Here is a 21,135-nt window from a genome sequence, read left to right on the forward strand (position 1 = left end):
ATGTCATGAATTTGTGATGAAGATTGGATAGTGGAGTAGTCATAAGACACATCCTGAGTTAACTTCAGTTAGCCAGGAAGATAGAGCTATACAACACATAAGCGACTGGTAACCGCGCTAGTCTATCCGTACCTAAATGCGGAACCGCAAATGTTTCCTCGGCACGTAATATACCTCTATGCTACTTTATCTCAAGAAAGACAACATCACCACGAAAACCAGCACCTGGGTGCCGGAATATCCGTATATGACAAAAATAGAAACACCCCGCTTGTAGTTTGGTTTTTAGCAAGAGGGAGCCCTGATGACGGGCCGATTCAATTGAGGAAAAACGTCTACGCGCCATCGCTCACGATTTGCTGAAATTTGCTTTAACTCCTTCCAGGACCTCCCGAGACGGCCGTACTCCTCCTCTACTGTTCTGCGCCAAATGCTTCCGGGGCAACCCACTCGCCGGCATCTTGGGACATTGGGTTCCCCTGCATGGACCAGCCAGCAATGCAATTGTTGCCCTTCCTTAACCTAATCATTGCCACTTCCGCCTTCTGATCACATCGCACACAGATAATTGGCCTATGTGCCAACCATGTTCTTTGTTCGAAATAGTATCAGGCCAGCATGCTCCATGACACAAACAAGTGTTCACGAAAGCTTGGATTTTTTTGAGTAATAGTGGCGGTCACTTTTAGTGTGCTACTGCCATATAGCAGAACGCTAGCACAGAACAGTCTCACCTTCATCTTCATGTTGGAATAACTGCCTTTTCAGATTTTATATAAGGCCTTTTGGTCGCTTACCATCGACTTCGATATTCAAAGCAATCTTGGCAAGTGAATTCTCGTTGGCGCGAATTACGTGAACATACTATCTAAGAAGCTTCTCTCGCAGTTTTTACACGATCGCGGATATCCTCATTTCAGATGTAATCAAAACGTGTCCAACGCTACATCTTCGTCTCCATTACCGCAAGACGCAGTTCATTGTCTTTTATAGTCGGCCAACACTCAGAACCATAGAGACCGACAGGCCGAACAACATTGTGGTAAATTTTAGATCTGAGACATTTATTGATACTGGTGTCGATCTTGAATAATACTTTTCAATTCCTTTTTGCATAATTTTCCTGGTATCCGGATGGCTCAAGTAGTTAGAGGGCTGGGCTCTCGTAGCAAAAGGTTGCGGTTCAAATCTCACTGGTGATAGAGGAATTTGTTATCGTGACTGCATGTCGGATACCAGCCGACACAGTTCTCTCGGGCGAGCACAATGCTGACCACATCTCTTCCTACAGTGTACTGTAGTGTACCGTTACGATCTTGAATGAAGTTCTCTAACAAACTTCAAGACGCTGATCCAATTGGATGGGATCTTTACAACTAAAAGCAACTCTGACGAAGTTAATAAAATATAGGCACAGCATTTCCAACGATTATCATTCATCATTCGAAGGAGCTACAGCACAAATGGAGCCTTGGCGTCCCGGATGGATCGCCACTAATTATCCCGATCCAAAGACCCCGTCCTCCGGTTAGAAAATCTTAGAATTGATTTGGAATCTCCGCTGAGTCTCCCCAACGTTTGCTTGGGTTGGCTTTTAGTTGGGTACCCTCGGCTCTACCTTTCAGCACTTGTTTTGAAAACTTTCCCTCGTGCATTCGTTCGATGTGACCAGCCGATTGCATTTTCCGGATTTCGACTAGTCTCGATGCTGGTGAGGTCGTCAAATAATTCATACAATTCATGATTGAATCTGATTCGCTTGGCATCTTTCGGACATTTGCGACAATGTCCACGTCTTGCATACATACAGCCGCACGGGACCAATTAATATCCTGTAGATGCGCACTTTGTTGCACCTGTGTATTTTTCTCGATCTCATTATATGGAGGATCGCATAAAATGGTTTATCAGCAGAAGTAATCCGCCTTTGGATTTCGTGTTTCTCCTTTTCGTCCTTAGAGTGTAGGGCGCCTAGGTAGACGAATTGGTCCACCTGTTCTAAATTGTGTTCGTCCATTGCAATGTTCTGTATACTAGTAACCGCCTTTCGATTTTGCTGCTGACTAGAACTACTTGAACACTTCCTTCGCACGAGGTATCGATCGGGTAAGAATATCGACGTCATCTGTGTACGCCACCAGTTGCGCGGATTTTACCAGTAACGTACCTCTGGTACCAAATAAGGTTACCTTTCTGACAACGTATTCGAGCACCAAGTTAAAGGCGATGGGGGCGAGGCCCCTTGCTTAAGCTGTGTCACTATAGGAAAGCTTTGTTCATTTTGGATTTTTACCAGGCTCCCGTTGTTAATAGTGGCTTGCACTAGCCGGACTAGCTTCGGTGGGATTTTTGGCGTGATCATTATTCTGTTGAGAGTATTGCGATTTACATTAACGCACGCCAGGCACGTTGATAGCAGTCAACGAACGGTTGGTGTGCATCGATGTCATATTCCCAGCACTTTTCAAATACCTGCTTAACTGCGAATATCTGGTCCATTGTCGATGGTCCTGATCTGAAGCCATTTTGGTATTCCCCGATAATGTTGTCTGTATACTCTCTCAGTCATCATGCTGATTAGTTTGTAGATTCGACTGGTGAGCTCTATTCCCCCCTCTTTTAATAGCTCGGGTGGGATTGCATTGATCCCGGGAGCTTTATATGATTTTTACTTAAACACGGCTGCTTCGTACATAAATCGGGGGTGCGGGCACTTGTTCTCTGTTTGGGTCATCCGGAATGACAAAGGCTGCGTTCAAGAGGTCGTATCGTCCTCACGTTCAATGTGTTTGAAGCAGTTGATTTTTCGATGAGGACCTGGTCGATTTGATTGAATGTCTGCCCGTCTGGTGATGTCTACGTCATCTCACGTATGTTCTAATAGGGAAACAAGTGAAGCTTGCGACTGAATTTTAGCTGCTGGCGGAGTCGATGAATCTTTGGCCAGTATTGTTTGCCTGATTATGAAGACTCTGTCCTCCTGTTATGCCTCTATAAAACAGTTCGTTGCCCATTTTAGCGTTGAAGTCTCCCAATAATACTTTGATGTCATTGGAGGCCAACCTGTTAAAAATTCTGTCCAATCGGGTGTAGAATTCGTCTTTAATGACATCATTTTTGTCCTCCGTTGGCGCATGGAAATTGATATACCACACATTGAGAAACTTCATTTTGAAACGGATAAAGCACATTCGTTCATTGATCGGTTTGAAATCAGTTGCCAGCTGCCTACATATGTTGTTTATGACAAAGGGGCATTGAACTCTCTGCTTCCTCGCTTTTTGCCGCTGGTAACTATTGTGTAAGGTTCACAATAATTTACTTCGCTCCAGAGTCATTTCGTTGCTTGGAGCGTTAATGCTGTTCCGTGATACTTCCTGGAGAAGCTCCCACAATGCACCCTACCAGGAGGGCCGGCCTGAATATTTTTTTTTTCGTTTTGAGGCACGGAAAGCTCTGCTCTGCGCTCCTCTGTCTGCTGTTTTGATAGCAAAACACCCAGTTATCACAGCGTAGCATACCAGAACTGTCGATCTCAAAAACTGGTCCTGAAAAACATGGACTTGTGCCAGCCGTCTTCCAGATCACGGTGCCGCCCTGTAATCCCACTTTCATGTAACGAATGACTATCAGCACATCATAAAATGCACAATAATAATGAGTAGACTGGAACAATTTTAAGTTGGTATAAGAAAAGTTCGAGGAAATAAAGCACCGAGACTTGATGATATATCGGGGAACGATCAATGAATTCCAACTGAAAGAGAAAGCACCTATCATCAATTTGCACCAAGCTTTCATAGATATTAAATGAGCATCAATCATTAGATACACTGCAAAATAATATTTAGTAACAGAATTGACAATGAGCTCTGGTAAAAATCTTAAAAGGCAGAGGTTTTTTAACTCTGGAATATATCGCCTGCAATAATTTCATTTGGTATAAGTTGCACCCTACCATTCAAGTGTAGTCACCAAAAATAATATCAGATTTATATATATATGTTCATCCTGAAACATCTCAAAGCTGGCTTTTGATCATCTTTCTTTGAAAGTCAAGCTCCTTCTAAATGCAACATGTTACTCACATATTTTGAGCTACTTTATAACCTTCTGTATCTAGGGGTCGGATGGGGTGAGTCTGCAAATTTTTAGAAATATTAAAAAAGATAATATCTACACAGAAATTGAATAGTATTGATTTACAGCAAATTTCAATGAAACAATGAAAGATGACAATTGTTTGATTGACCCCCGGAGCGCAATTGAACACAATCACCTCAACAATTCAATTAAGTTTGATAGACTTCAATCAAGAGATGCCACAATATAATTCTTGAAGACTTAAAATCACTTAGATACAAAGCTGACTCAATAGTTGATTAGTATTACATGATATGAAAATCATACTTTGCATACTATGTAGATGAAGTGGGGTAGATGGTGTCACGCGAGATGACTTTGGACATAGCGCAATGAAAATCCTCATGAACGAAAAACGTGCTTGAGAGCATAATTAATTTAATCAATTTTAGAAGATGGCTGAGTAATATGCCTGTTGTAGCGTAAATTGAAATGATTTGTTCACTTTTATTAGAAGAGAATATTGACCTTTTCCATTTTCAATACAGTTTTGTAAACATCTCAATTAGGATGGCTTTCAATAAAGACCAAATACTCTGGGAGAAAGTTATCATAACCCTTCTAGAAATACCTTCAGAGCCAGAGTTAACTTAGCTTGACTTCATACGGTTTGGCAAATTTCATACGGTTTGTGTAAACACAAAACCTTATTAAAATTGGTTTACTGTTTGTCTGTCTTTTTTTTTAAGGAGGCGGAAATCTTGAAAAGATTCTGGCCTGGGCACGCCAGAGTGTGGAATTTTTACCTACTAAAACCACATCCGACTCCCCATGCTTTCTCTCCAGCCACTCCCTGATGGAAAGGATCAACCTATAAGTCCAATGATCCTTTTCTGACTGGTCCCATCGTTGTCTGTCTGTCTGTCCGTCACACGCATTTTTCTCGGAGGCGGTTATAGCGATTGACACCAAATTTGGTAGAAAGATGGGAACTGTGAACGCTCACGCATACAGTGAGTTACATCCTTTTACATTGAATTTAAGGGGGGGGGGTTCCCATACATGCAAAAGGGGGTGTAAATTTGTTTTTTCATCAAATATAGTCATGTGGGGTATCAAATTAAAGGTCCCGGTTAGTACTTTTCGAAGCCAGTTTTGACATTTGTTGGAGTGCGGGCGGTTGAAAGTAATAATTTCTTTAAGGGTGCCATTTTCAGAAACTACACAACCGAAAAATCTCAAAAAAAAATCAGAAGGCTCCCACTTTATGGTGCCTGGACTCCGAAATACCTTCCATGCCGATATCTCTTTAAATAAAGTTAATAATAGTATATTACTATAATTTTTTGTAATTGGCTGGAAACCCCCCTTAAATTCATCCTAGCACTATGAAATTTTGCAGTGATATAGGCTATAATGTAGAGCATGATCTTACCATCTTACCTTGATGGAAATCGCACTATTACTAACAATGTTATAATACATCAAATTTGTGGTTTTTTTGAAAATTGGAGACTATGAATATCACCCGAAAGTAGATACTGTCACATAATATATGGATATATTACGTGCTACGTACTAAGAAATACACAAAACCTTTCATATCTGAAGCGTCTAGCTTCCGGTTTCCCGACTTGTTAATATTAGACTGGTTTGATTAACCTAATAACCATGCTGGTCCACTTAAGGGCTTTCTGGTGTCTCGTCCGTTTTTGGGAAAGAGAACTGTATACTTTATTATACTTGCAGCTAGCGGGAAAGTGGATACATAGCATCTTGAATGGAATTCGTTTAAGCCTAGTTCACATTTAGTATTTGAATATCTCTTTAACGCCATCCTCATAGACATATCTAATTTGCTCATAATTTCAACAACGAAGTACATGTACAGCTTCTAATGTCTCCAGAGCGTTATTCTCTGCTTCTTCCACCTTGAAATTGTCAGATTCAGTTCCGGTACGTGCCATTTTGTAGTTAAACTCACAAGTGTGTGAATTATTCATTTAACTATCCAAGTCCTTCACAGACGGGCGGGGAATAATATTTTCATTAAACTCGGTCATGGCTTGCAAGTTAAGTTCCCTTGCAAAGTAAAGCAAGTTAGAGTCTACATCCGACAACAGGATCGGTCAATAGGCAAGAACTTTTCTCTAACGGTGAAAGCCGATAGGGTTTGCACAAAATGAAGCTCGTGAGCTACAATAGTAATAGGTCAGGTGCGAACAGCTTGGCTAAGCCTAGGAGCCATTTCAAAGTGCTCTCGTAAAGTGGGAGAGTGCTCCACCTCCAGAGATTCTCTGATCATGATGGTGAACCACCGAGCCAACCTACAACTAGCCGTAATGTGATGTAGGCGGAGTGACACCTCTAGTACGCCTTCTTTCCTGGAAATGGAGATGTGAGCGCAGGGGGGTCAAAGTTCATATGATAGGCTCACTCCCTTCCTGAGCGGTTAGGAGGAGGATTTTTTGTCCTATATGTCGTTAAGGATTTTTCGTTTCGAACACAATTAGTGGCAGCAAAAGTGAATTGTGCAACAAACTGCATTTTAATAATTACGCCCTAATGGCAATCAACCATTGAAATCATAAATGCAGCAAAAGATCGAATGTCATATAAGGAGAAGAAGGTGAAAAATTAGCCATCCTAATTCCTATTCGTTTCAACCGCTAAACCGAAGCTTGGTTTCTTATTAGCCACCAAACTGACGTTGACAAGGACTAAGGAATAAGAAAATCATCTAACATCGCCGAAAAGTTTTATAAAGAGATTATCTGAAAGTTTTTACAGCTAAACGCGAGACTATAATTGGACCTTAAACATGTATTTTGAGCAAAAATGCCCAATATGAGGTCCGGTTTTTTGATTACGACGTCTAACGTCTAACGTCAGGTTTAATTCATAATGGTCACATTATATTACAAGATGTCAGTTAAATTAGGAAGAATTATTTCAACAATGACTAATGTGTAGATCATTGTTAGTAAAAGACCCTAATTTGACACGATTCCTTTAACGCATCAGGAATCATCTCTTAATGAAAATCAAAGGATCGATAGCTTATCTCCTTTTTGGAAATTACTTTGTATTGCTTGGTTGACTGCTTAGTTTGCGATAATTTTGTGTATATCTTAACTGATAGTATACTGATAGCAAGCAGTAGTGAATTCATTCGCAAGATAGATTCAGGGGAGATAGGCGTTTAACCACTATCTTTCCTTTCATATGAATGTAGGAGACATTCGTCGACTTAGCTTTCCTGGCTTCTTTAATATAATATGTTATCTAGTTTGCAAACAAATGCATGCAAGGAATTTGCCTGCATTATTTCCCTGTTCTCCGAGAAATGTCATTTCAGCTCCGTCTTCACAGTTTCCAATTTCGAAAGCAGCAAATCTTTCAAATCCCTAATTCGAACATAGATTCCTTAAAGCATTCGTAAAAATTCGCAATTGGCGGAGATCAGGTAGAGAGCGTAACAACTTTTACAAATGGCTTGGACTCGACATTTGCCCATACCATATCCCAACCAATGTCACGAGTGATTATGCGTAATTACCCTCTAAGAAGGTCATCAGTATCAGCATCAAGTGTGTTAGCTCGCGGTATCTATCACAGGGTCATATTCTCTAGAATCTTTCAGTAACCATGAAAAGGGCATAGGTTACCTATGACCCAAGTATGCGAAATGTTTTCAAAAGCTTTCGCATAACCGATGCAACAACTAAACAAATTCCAGTTCTCTTTGCAACTCTTCCAGTTAACCCGGCAGCTCATCCTCTCGCGCAGAATTTTGTTAGAATCGATATGCGCACTGATCCTTCCACTTACAGCGGATGTTTTGGATTTGTAGAGGGCTGACAAGCAAGTAAAGGGTCTGGTGTCTTTAGGATCCTGTATTCTGTCGTTTGTACTGAGAAAATAAGTACTCGCAACGAGTACCGAACCCCGAAAATCTACCCCAATATCCTTTAGCGTTTGTTACCGAAAACTATATTGCCAACTCTGGTGTGATTCGCTAAGTGATCCGACAAGACTCCGCCCTTTCATCGCGTCTGTTTCTGAACAGGCCTAGAGTAATTTTCACTAACGACGAGTGTTTCATGCCACCGTTCCATGGTGGATCTTTTGGACCACCTAAGCCAATTTTGACCGTGCAACTTACTCAACACAAAACACTAGTGATTTGTGATTTAATTTGATATACAATTTTTGAGAGAGGCGTTCGATGGTATGGTCACGCAATTCGTGCTAACGAGAATTCACTTGCCAAGATTGGTCTGAACATCGAAGTCGATGGTAAACGACCAAAAGGCAGACCTAAACAACGATGGCTTGATACGCTGGATGGGGATTTAAAAGCCTCGAGATTGCACCCAGATCAGGCATTCGATAGAGCCAAATGGCGAAACCGATCACGACGAGCCGACCCCCCTTGTGAACGGGGCAAAGGCTGAAGAAGAAGACAAGTTTTGAGTTGGTAGAAATACATAGAGACAGGAAATGCCTGGTGAACGCAATGGATTCACCTCCGAAAATTCTATATCTACCCTTTGAAATTCGCCCTTAGCGAAGAATTCATACTGATATTGAAGAAGAACGCTTCAGCGAGCACAGAACGCGTGCGTATGGGCACCACAAATTGAACAGTCTTCCTGATGACGGCCAGGATTGTGTCGCTGTTAGTGATAAGTAATACTGATTTACAATCCACTTTGCAGTTGTGCGCACGTATTAAGAGAAACGCTTGATTAGTCTTTAATGCAGTAACAGCTGATATGATGTTCTACAGGCCTCCACCATTGTAATTTCGTACTAATAGCGGTCGATTTTCTCTATCTATTTCATTTGCTGCTTACGCGAAGCAACTACAGCAGGCTTGTACCCATCGTTGGTTATCTGCACCGCACCTTAAATTTTCCCTTTTCCTCTTAATTGGTGATTCGTTTTATAAATGGCTATCAATCAATCTAATAATTTCCCCAATAATCTGCAAGGCACTTTCCTCACCTACTTTTGAGATATTGTGGCGTTCACACTGATGCTATCCGGCTCTGTTCCTTTCATAGCCGGACTTGGGACTAAACTAGGGTAAACATTAGATCTAGGTGGCTTGATGTCCAGTATTGAAGCCTTTATAGTTGCATTTATGAGTTAAGTGTACTCCCTTTGAAGATTATTTTCAGTATATTTTATAATATTTACATGGCTGAGCTACAGTGATATTACATCCTATATGGTATCACATCGGCGCGGACATTACAAAGCATTTCTTATCACAAGATTAATATCGTCATCACTTCCCTACTGGGTGGTGGTATGGTGATGTTGTAATGTTTGGATCGCGATATTACATTTAAAGGTGGTATCACTTTTGTGATATTACATTCATTACCTACCCAGATTGGACGTGAAACTAGAGTGGTAGTATTGGAATTGCGCTTTTTTGTCTGATGTGTCGAGCACTCTGTTGGATATCAATATATAAAATATTATCTGCCGTATTTGGTACTTGTCCTCTTTTTATCTCCTTTGCGAAAAACCCCCAGTCCACATTGGAGGATAGCCTGGCCCCTTTAGCTGGGCTGACAGCCATGCAATTTAGACAGACATAGATATAACGATGCAACTAATATATTTTTCAAGCAGCCAGATGTTAGCCATTTGATTCTTTTTCCATTTCATGAGTAAGTACTGGCTCAATGAAGTAAACGTCCTCAGACAAGGAATCATTGGTGCAGAAATCTCTTTCTGGAAACCCCGGAGTGTTTATACTTTATTAGGAAAATTTCCGCACTTTCCAAATTTGGCTTTCGATTAGGCTCGGCAAGGACGATAGATTTATTTATACTTGCGGTCAATTTCCTTTCTTTTTCTTGCTTGATTGATGGATAAATTTTCTCATTTTCTCATTAAGTTTTTTGATTGGTTGTCCTCTTGAGCAATGCCGTTGAAGCGTAGGATATTTGCCTCTTACGCTGCAGAGCTGATGTTTGATTTGCCCTGGCTGAGGGTAATTTGTATATAATCTCAGTGTCTACTGCTTTTTCCTTTAATATGTTTTATTTCTTTTCTAAGAAATCGATTGTCCAGGATCTCTACTCTCTCATTAAGGCTGTTTTATTCAGTGTTATTATCTAATAATTTATAATAGCGGCTACTCAACCAGTTTAAAAGGAATATATGTGCTTAAAAAATAACATCTAAATATTTCCGTTGTCCTTATTCTAAAATGTCTAGAAAAATATTTACGTTTTGATAGTAAAATTTACGCATCTCTTAGATCGTTTTTCCTTTCTTTCCATCTGTCTTTCCTGTATAACTTATAACACTTTCATGTATCACTAACCTAATTGAAGAATGTGTGTTAGCTAAAATTTTCATTCAAATTACACAAATACTGTATTCCGGGAATCAACTGTCCCTTTCGTTAGTGTTCCCACTGAGTTCTTTTACTATATTTCGAGAACCAACTCATTTTTTCATCAGTGGCCGCTCACCGAAGATTCCCGTTGAGTGCTTTCCCGTATTTTGGGAACTAACTCTCTTCTTTATTTTCTCACTATTGTTCTAAGTGGAAGCTCACAATGATGAAGGGGACCATTAGTACTTGAAGATAAAAGGGACAGTTTGCTCCCGGAATACAGTACTTGTATAAATTCAGTAAAAAATGTTAGTCAATAACGGAAATTTTCTTCAATTTTTTCTTATTATACTGTCATTGGTTAACAAATATCCTTCATATTTCAACTATGATTTTGAACTTTTCTTTTTATTTTGTGGTAATTTATGGGTCATTAATATTTTTAAAAAATTTCATTTGCTTTCATTAAGGTATCGGTTTTGGGCAACTGTTGATGGTTTGCATCCTTCTAACTTACTACGCAGCTATAAACGCTCTCATTTGCCACTATATGTTTGAATCGTTTCAATCGCCGGTACCATGGGGTAAATGCTATCCAGATTGGCCCAATTGTATTGATTCCGATGGTCAAACAATGCTTAACAGGTCGATTATGGTCAATGCTGGAGAAAATTCTTCATTGCCCCAAATTCGACACACTAGTTCTGAGATATATTTTGTGTAAGTTATTAAGCGCTTTTTTAATATAAATAAATTTTCGCTTTTGGATGCGGTATGACTTTTGGTTAAATGGGAAAAGATCAACATGCCTACAATTCATTCTGATTTAAATTCAATGTATTCATTATATCTCATGCCGCTCATCTTCAAAACAAATCAAGCGAAAACTTATTTAAAATATCACATACAAATGGATTGGGATTAGTAGTTAGTTAGTGTAAACGTAATAAGGTTAATCACTAAATTTTTATCAGTTTATTAAATAACACTTCCTTCGCTCATACAGGAAAGAAGTACTTAAAGAAGTCGACACCCTTGACGATGGCATTGGCGCCCCCAACTGGAAGCTTGTGCTTTGTCTGATTGGATCCTGGATTGTGGTTTACATTGTACTTATCCGAGGCATTAAGAGTTCTGGGAAAGCATCCTACTTTCTTGCCATTTTCCCATATGTTGTGCTCTTCATTTTATTAATTCGTGCTGTGACATTACCTGGATCGTTGAATGGAATTATTTATTTTATTAAACCGCAATGGGAGAAGATTTTGGAACCCAAAGTAAGACAATATGATTTTCTCAAATAAAATGGGGTCAGATTTATTAAAATTTATTATTTTAGGTTTGGTACGCTGCAGTGACACAAGTATTTTTCTCGCTGTCGGTATGCTTTGGAAACATCATTATGTACTCGTCATACAACAAATTTGGCCATGATGTTTACAAGTAAGTTTGCAGTATTTTAAGGTGAATAAATAAGAAGTCCTTGTACTGATGAAGGCTTCCAATGTTAGCTAAAGAGGTACTGCATCTACTGTCTTGCTCGCTGAATTCACTAAAGCTTAAGTCAAGATCTTCAGAGACGCGATCTGTTCTTATTCTAAAACTAGAGTGACTTCGCGGGCGGATTTCCAGCCGTTTTATACGCCGTGGAACATTCCAGAAAGGCATGCAAACATTTTACTAGAAAACTACTTTGCGTCTTTGCGAGATCTTCTTACCGACATCAGAGTCATCTATTAAGAGTTATCCTAACTAAATATTCGCCCTAATTTTATACAATTTTGGGTGTCCTGGCTAGTTGTCATTACTACGATTTACTTTGACAACTCAGCCGGACCCTATTTTTCGATATATATTCACAGTTCTTTTGTGTCTTTCTTTGTGACCAAAACATACATTTAATTTTGTTAGGCTCTGTTCCCTCCCCGAAAACTACGAACCCAGTAGAATCCGCCTTTCCCGTAGTACAACTGTACTGTACAATCCTGTCGAAAGCTGTTTATGATTGGTTTCTGGAACTTCCATACGCTTTTTAAAACGGTATCGAAAACCTCCAGAATGCTGGCTTTCTTCAGCTTGAACGAGAATTTCAGCATCAAAACCTACATATTCTGGACCGAATCGACCGAAGTGCTCCTCTGCTTCTTGCGCCCTAGTGGTCCGGTTCAGATTAAATTGCATCATAATTGCGCAGTGTTATCCACTCATGGAGATTTCTGATATAGCAAATAAGAAGGCTTTCTATGCATTGAAAAGCTTCATGTGATTTTTAAACTGGGTTTTCAGAATAGTTTCCTCGAGGGAAAAGGTTTATAGAATTCTGCAAATTTTACCATCCCGTTGCTGACCCTATACCAGCCCTACCAGCTGACCCTATGCCAGCTCTACCCTACGCCAGTGCTCGTCACAAAGTTAGTTATGTTTCTGTTGACTAGGGTCATCTTTATTGTCGTATGAATAGGAGTAGTACGGTATAGTGTAGGCAAGGGCAAAAGCAATTCCACTATTCTGTGCGTGCGAAAAGGTTCTGCACATAACAGCGATTTCACAATAGCCTGTAGGTGTTCATAAGTCTTGTCTGAAACACCAACAGAATCCTTCTCATCCATGATAAGAGAAGCTGAAGAAATATGAAGGTCAATTCACTATAATTTTGGGTCGGATAACATCCGGCGAAGATCCACCTCTTGTGGGTGATATGCTAAATGACAAAATCAACGAGATTGTCTTTACTATCAACGTGGTTAAGTATGGCCTTGACGGTCTCCCTGCGAAACTGTTCCTTTCATCTCCGGCAGTCTCCGTAGATTCTCCACTTCCACTTACTCGTAAATCCTGCGAATCTAAGAGTGTCAGTAAACGGAAAAGAATGATTGCCGTTAAGATTCGAAAGAAAGGCACTCGTATTGAATGCGACAATTCGAGGGGTTTTTGCCTGCTTTCCGCTATCGGTAATATATTAACTAAAATCATTCTGGAACGCGTTTAGGAGCATATGGAATGGCATATGGAAAATAACCGTTACTGCTATTCGAAAGGTCTAAATTTTTATCAATTCATGTCTTCATTGTGTCAGTGGGGTAGTCTGACCTGAGAAAGTAATAAATTAAAAGCTTTGTCAAAAAAAGTGGTCGATTATACCATACAAAAGGGTCTACTATCCCAGGATGTTCGTAGGCCATCCAGGTATTACACCACACAGAACGGCAGAAAAAGAGGGCAAGCTTATCGAAAAGTCGACGCGTATGTGTGCTTGAAGCGTTATGTCTCCATGGGGATTTATTTTTGGCCACGTCTAGTTTCCTTATATTCCGTATATGGGAGTTTCTGCGGAAATGTCATCAACGTATCAAATAGCTAAATGGTTAAATGAAATGATTCCAAAATATGGAGAAACATGTTCAGGTGGAATCGTTCAAAAACTCAAGAATATTCGCCTAGTTCCTTCAGTTGATAGGAGAACTCAAGGAAACCGAAATCCTGGTGTCTTTAATGTCAGGGCTCTAGTATAAAATTGGTTACATCAACGATAAAGTGGAAATTTAAGATGAAGAAACATATGATGCTGCTCAGAATCCGCATGGAAGAAAATTACTCCCTATTTTTTAGAGGTGGATGTTATGTTGTTTTTTTAAAGGAAGATCGTAAATATGTCTTAGTCAGAAGAGAGGAGGTTGAATACACTATCAACATCCTCAACAGACTGCAAGTATAGAAACGACCTTTGAATTGGAAAACGAAGGACATCTACCAATTTTAGACCTTTTAATGAAGAGACAGTGGAAAACTTTAGAACTAGAACTATAAGGCAGACATCGAACCACGCTCATTAGTATTGCATCCTCAGAGTACATCTTCGAAGACCGAGATAAATTAGAGCAAACATGATTGGAAGTCGTTAAATTTAGTTGGTATACCTACCGGAATCGCAGTTTTATCGACAAATATGACAGAAATGGTCAACGACAAAGACGCCCAGGAAGCTTACCCCAGATGAACAACTTAACAGACAATAGGGTTGTATTTTAACGAAATCCCCTTTTCAAAGAAACAAAAGCTGTGAAAATACAGAATGTGTTCAGTAAGAAAGTGTACAGCAAAATTTAAATTAAAAAAGGAATTCCCTTCTAAATTTTACATTTTATTAAAGTAGTAAACAAAGGCTTTTTTGCCCTTTGATCAGTATGGTGTCCAAACTTCCTCACTTTACATCTTTCCACCATGCTTTGCACTTAATTTTCTGCACGAAACTGTCTCCATATTCGTTTTAATGTTACTTCCAGATGTTGAGCACTTTTTATCTTCCCCCTTCTTAACGTAGGCTTCATCAACGCCCAAACATTTTCTATCGGGTTGACGTCTAGGCTTTGGGCAGCATGATACTATTCACCTCTTTACAGCGGGTACACAACCGGCTGTGACGCTTGGAATCATTATCCTCTTGCAAAAGCCATTCCCTCGAATCCGTTTCATGTAACGATCCGGCAAACTTCAACAATACTTTCTGGTATAGTTTCACCATAAACTCTGCGTCCAGATTTCTGGTGAAAGTATGAGGTGTACCGAATCCTTCCTGAGAGAAGCATCCGTAAACATGGATGTAATAACGGATTCTCGAAGTCTTCTCTTGATTGTGTTTAATGACGCCTTAATGTTCTTGTTTCATAATTTTTCCCTTGCTGTACCCAAAAATAATATTGGCAACTTCGTGAGCAAAGCGATGGTGGTCTTGCTCTGTGCTTTAGTGATACCCCTACTTGACCTCTTCCAGGTAGATTTGTGACATTGCTATTAGTTTTAAACCTTCTGACCCATTTCGCCAGGAATGTTTTCAAAAATTTTAGGTATTTAGCTATCTGAGGACGGCTTAATTTTGAGTCCTTTTTATGACACTTTCTATGATGGCGAGAAATACCGCTTGGAGCGGTCGGGCTTGTGGGGCCTTCTGTTCAAATCGACTTAATCTTTAAATAAATATTGGAGTCGAAGGTACTGATCACATCTGGTTTTGCCTTAAATCTATTCCCTGGCCAGACCTCCTTCCTATTGCTGACTGTGAGGTTATACACCCCTTAGGAGCAGTCTCGTATTTCGGACTTCTCTGTATCGTTCATGGTTATAGCTTTGGGTGTTAACTCTCATTCTGATGGACTGCAATGGATGTCCTTTGACTCCTTAATAAACTCGCAAAACTGAATTCGGGCCAATCAGTATGGTTGAATTTTAGATAATTTAGTAGACAAGCTTTCGGTAGTTTTGGGGATTCTTGGCATACCCCTGGTCGATCCAAATCACTGAGAGGAGCATTTTCTGAAATTTAAATAGAAAGAACATTAAAATTGTGGCTCAACTGCCCTCTAACTGAAAACTACCGATGGAAATGAGCCACAACCGAAATATATTCTTTTTAATACAATATCTATGTACATATATTTTCAACCGGTTTTTCTCAATTCTAATATACGTCTTTTTTATTCTCCCCAGAGATGCGACTATCGTTACATTATTGGACACCGGAACTTCACTACTGGCAGGATTCACAATTTTTGGAATTTTAGGCCACTTGGCATACGAAGTTGGTACAGAGGATGTTGGATCAGTTGTTAAGGGTGGAACTGGTTTGGCATTCATTTCATATCCTGACGCAATTGCAAAATTCGAAACGCTACCCCAAGCTTTTTCGGTGCTTTTCTTCTTAATGTTATTCGTGTTGGGTGTAGGTAGCAATATTGCAATGACATCATGTGTTATGACTTCAATCCGTGATAATTTCCCAAAAGTTCGTAATTGGCATGCAGCCTTGGCTATTTCTGTAATAAGTATCATTATTGGATTGGTGTATGTGACACCGGTAAGTAATAAGATGAATTTTGCTTACATTTTTAACATAGACTTTAAATCTATAATATTTTAAGCGTTTTTACAACAAGGTCACATTTTTTTCATTTTTCATATTTCTAAGGATTTTACGAATGTTTTTTTTTATCCTTTTCAGGGTGGTCAATTTATTTTGAACTTGGTTGATTATTTCGGCGCATCTTTAATTGCCCTGGTATTGGCTATTGCTGAATTGTTCACTTTGGGTTGGATTTATGGTGTTCGAAGGATTTGCAAGGATACTGAATTCATGATTGGAAGGAATCCTGGTTTATATTGGCGACTATGTTGGGGAATAATAACACCTATTCTCATGACAGCCATTTTAATATACACATTCGTTTCATACGAACCACTGCAGTACAAAGGGCAAACTTATCCTGCCTGGTCATATGGTAAGTTAGTGTTACAATAATTTTTTCAACGTTTAATTCGTAATTCTGCAAGCTAATTGCAGGCTATTAGTTTTCCAAAAGGAAGATTTAGAGGCACTGGATAATTTTGGGAGTTCCTAATATTAGGAAACATACGCCCAAATTGATTGTTTGTTAGAAATATCTTCCAAATCTATTAAACAATATGAATTCAACTAATTTGATGACAAAAACGTTTTCGCGCTCCTTTATTGCACCATAGTGTAAGGGCTGCACAATTGTTTCTTCATGCATTGAGGACTCTTAAGCGAATCAATTCGTCAGCCTGTGGCAACGAATCCGATGCCCTAATCACTTCTGATGCTCGTTAGTGAATAACTGTCGATCCTCCATCGTATAGCATCCTAATATACCATCTGCTCTGTTTTTAATAGATTTGAGTAACTACAACAGCAAGAATTAATCTTCTTGTAACTATATTTGGTTCATACCCAACCAGATATTTATGATTCTACGACCAGAAATCCCTTTTATGAATTTTCCAAAGCCCAAACCTCAGTAAGATCTGGCTGCATAAATGAGCGAAATCTTGACGAGAAAGTCTAGAGACGTGGGGAGTTAGGAGGCACAATAGCTTTGACTGCCTTTGTGGCCTGACCTGAATTTAAATATATCATATATCAAATTCGGTTGCTAAGTTAAGGATTGTATTATGGAAACCTATCCTTAATTTTAGGATTCCCTAATTTAAAAAAAAAATAATATTCAAATTAAAAAAAATTATTTCAGCTGTTGGTTGGTGTATATCGGCCCTTGGTGTTCTCCAACTTCCAATTTGGATATGTGTTGCAGTCATAAGGCAGCCGGGTGATTCACTAGGAGAAAAGTTTCGCGGTGCGTTTAGGCCTACCCGGAACTGGGGACCAACAGATCCTGCTACCCTTGAAAGATACAGAAAATTCTACGCCGAAGAAGAGGAGGAAGATCGTAAGAATGAAGGGATAATTAGGAAAATGTGGGTGAATGTTTTTAAATAATTGTGAGATAGTCCTAATTTATTTTTGTAGAATTTTGTATTTAAAAAGTATTAAAAAAATAAAATGAAATTATTTGCATTCCGACTTTATAATTTTTCATTGAAACTAAATTGAATTTATCGATCCTGCACTTCAATTGTGAGAGGCTGTTGTTCTCAATGTGCGATTTGTGAGATGCTGGGATGTGATTAATGAAAAAGGCTCCAGAACAGAAACCAAAGTTTTTCCCTTGTATCAGTTTTCGGAAACTTACTTGTGATCTTATTTTGAAAACCTAATTCAGATCGCAATTGTTTCTGTTAATTAAATTAAAATCGTTTGACCCTCTCGCCGCCTATTTACCACACGCACTTTTCTTAGAAACGAGATGGCTCAACTCGGCCCTTAACCTTTCCGTGAAGGAGACAACTGGACTGCTTCCACCAAGCGGCTGTTTAGGTCAGTCGCTCATCCCTTTTGAGCAAAGGCGCCGCTTTATTCTAGCGAAATAGCACTTGAGCAGTCCACAAGAGGAATCAGCATTGAGAGGTTGCTCTCTCAATGACACTAGTACGGGGCAAATGTTCTCGCGCTACAGCAAAGAATAAAGAAATTAATACGACAATGCTTCAAATGCATCAGAATGCCTGGTGGAGCAATTATGCCGGAGATAGCCGATCTTCTTTCAGAGCGAGAAGTGCGGCAGGAGAGTGTGGGGAGTGGTTTCTGTGGTATATTTCAATTCGGAACATCGATCCTGCGCACATCAAAAACTATGAAAGTGTATTTAACTTTCTTGGAACTGTGATGAATCTTGAGCTGGTGTTCGACACCTTTGCTCCCCTTTTCGCTGTGGACATTGTTGTCCATCTTTACTCTGGTTGGTTATCGTTCCTCTTTTTTTTTTTTTTTCAACAACGTTATAAAACTTATATCTTATACTAGTTATAAATTACTTACAATACTAATAATAATAATAATTTTATCTTAACTAACTTTAACTTAACTAATTTTATCTTAACTAACAATATTAACAATATTACTTTATAATACTATACATTCTTACAATACTAATGCTCTTAAGCTAGGATAAGTTTCTTTTTTATGTTTATCTGTTTTTAAAATATTTAGAGTTTTATTCTTGTGGGAATCAATTTTTTGGAATAATTTCAGGGCTTTATCTTTAATATACTTATCTATGGTTTCTAATCTTAGATCGCTATGTATATCTAGGTTTCTTATATAATGCGGGACATTGAAAATTTTTCTTACAGCTATATTCTGACATATTTGCAGTTGTTTTTTATATGTCTTACATGTTTGGTAAAAAATACTGCTCCCGTATAGCAGAGATGGGCGAATTAATTGTTTATAAATTAGAAGTCTATTCTTAATGTTTAGTTTCTTAGATCTAATTAAAGGGTAGAGGGATTTCAGCGTACCTGTGCATGCATCTCTTTTCAACTTTATGTGTTTTCTCCAATTTAGTCTGCTGTCGAAAGTCAGTCCTAAATATTTCGCGGTTGGTTTCCAATCGATGGGCTGATTTTCGATTTGGATTTTCCCCGGTTTCTGTTCTCTCTTTCTTGTGATGAAGATTGCCTGGGTCTTCTCCGGGTTTATTTTTATCTTCCACTTTTTGAAGTATTCCAACATTGTGTTGGTTGCCTTCTGAAGGTTGCTTGTGATGAGGCGTGCCTGTTTCGATGTGTGGAAGAGGCATGTGTCGTCCGCGAATAAGGAGATCCCTGTGAAGCGGTTAAATTGTCTTGGAATGTCCGCCGTGAATACTTTGTATAACAGCGGGGAAAGCGGCGATCCTTGCGGTACTCCTGCCTCTATTCTTTTTTCCGTCGATTGGTGCCCCTCCAGTGCCACCCTAAAACTTCGATCTGCAATAAAGGATTGGATCAGTCTTATCATGGAATTAGATATTTTAAATTTCTTTAGTTTGGCTACGAGCCCTGCGTGCCAGACTTTATCGAAAGCTTTCGATATATCGAACATTATTAGTCCGGTCGATTTCCGCTTGTTCAAACCACTGCGAATGTGCTGGACTACTCTGGCCAGTTGAAGCTCGCATGAATGATCTCGTTGGAATCCGTATTGTTCCTCTGGGATGATGTTGAGCTCGTTGAGTTGATCCTGCAGTCTGCTCCGTATCACCCTTTCAGCAATTTTTCCAATTGTTGGAAGTAGGCTGATGGGTCTTCAGTTCTGTGGGAAGGTTGGGTTCTTTCCCGGCTTCGGCAGAAGGATGATGATGGATTTTTTCCATGCTTTTGGATATGTTCTGAGACGGAGTACTGCGTTTATTACTGCTGTGATTGATTCGGCGATGTTATTCGGTGCATTCTTGATGCATTCGCTTGTAAGCATATCCCATCCTGGGGCTTTTTTGCTGCTTAGTCCATGCATGATGGTTTGGACTTCCGCCTGATCTGTTTGCAGTTCCCAGTCTTCTCTTTGTGTTGAGTCATCTTCTGTCTCTGTTTCTGACTCGTACTCTTCTTCAGATTCGTCGTCCGATGCGGTGCTCTCCCTGAACTGGAGTTCGAGTGAGTCCACGAACGCTTCGGCCTTTCCCTCTTTATAAAATTCAAGGCCATTGGGACCATGAATTGTAGGTATTTGCCTTCTCGATCCTCTTTTAAAATATTTGCTGAGCCGCCAGAAGTTGTTGCTTCCCGGGTCTAGATTTTGGAGAAAGTATTCCCACTGTTCGTTTCTGAATCGGTCAATGTCATCTCTGATAACGTTAGTGAGCCGATTCGCTTCTCTTTTCAGGTTGGGATCTCCTGTCATTCTTCCTCTTTTTCTGATGCGATTTCTCTCCCTTATTCTTTCTTTAATATTTCTTGGGAGTCGGAAATATTGTTGGTCGTTTACTTCTGTCTCCGTTGAGCTCTCCTGCTTGGCTGAAGTTAGTTGGGCGGTTAGGTTTTGAATCTCTATCTCTACCTGCTCCGAAGTTTCTAGTTTTGAGGTTGTGGTGTATTGTCTTAGAATATGGCGGTAGGTGTCCCAGTTGGTGGTTTTTATCATTTTCGGCGGATTTTCAATATATATGTTGTATATTGAAAATAACACCGGTTTGTGGTCCGACGAGAGGTCGTCCAACACGTTGATTGTGATGTGGTTGCTGTAATTCTTTGTAATAGCCACATCGATTATGGTGCCGGTTGTGCTGCGTCCATAATGTGTTGGTTCCTCTGGTGCGTGAATAGTTGCTTCGTTTCCGTTTAGGAAAGCGAGCAGTTCTCTCCCCGCTTTGGTGTTTCGGGTTGCTCCCCAGTCTCGATGACGCGCATTCAGATCCCCGGCGAGAAAAGTCGGTCTGTCCCCGTTGAGTAGCAGTTGAAGGTCCTCTGAAAAATTATCTGCTGATGGAGGACGGTAGGCTGATATGATTTTTATATCA

The 21,135-nt window shown here is 39.6% G+C and overlaps 1 protein-coding gene across 2 annotated transcripts in view; it reads left to right on the forward strand.

The window, feature by feature from the left end:
- Positions 1-17,819, forward strand: part of LOC119655055 (sodium-dependent nutrient amino acid transporter 1-like) — an 85,632-nt gene extending 67,813 nt beyond the window's left edge. Inside the window, exons 4-9 of one of the 2 annotated variants that reach the window (XM_038060745.1) lie at positions 10,918-11,167; positions 11,454-11,724; positions 11,787-11,890; positions 15,932-16,298; positions 16,443-16,719; positions 17,488-17,819. In XM_038060745.1, the coding sequence (XP_037916673.1) occupies positions 10,918-11,167; positions 11,454-11,724; positions 11,787-11,890; positions 15,932-16,298; positions 16,443-16,719; positions 17,488-17,735 (1,517 nt within the window). In that variant the 3' untranslated portion in view covers positions 17,736-17,819. The remainder of the gene's footprint in view (positions 1-10,917; positions 11,168-11,453; positions 11,725-11,786; positions 11,891-15,931; positions 16,299-16,442; positions 16,720-17,487) is intronic. The other variant, XM_038060746.1, reaches the window with a different exon arrangement.
- Positions 17,820-21,135: the final 3,316 nt, after the last annotated feature.

Source organism: Hermetia illucens, chromosome 4 (assembly GCF_905115235.1).
Source record: "Hermetia illucens chromosome 4, iHerIll2.2.curated.20191125, whole genome shotgun sequence".
NCBI lineage: Eukaryota > Metazoa > Arthropoda > Insecta > Diptera > Stratiomyidae > Hermetia > Hermetia illucens.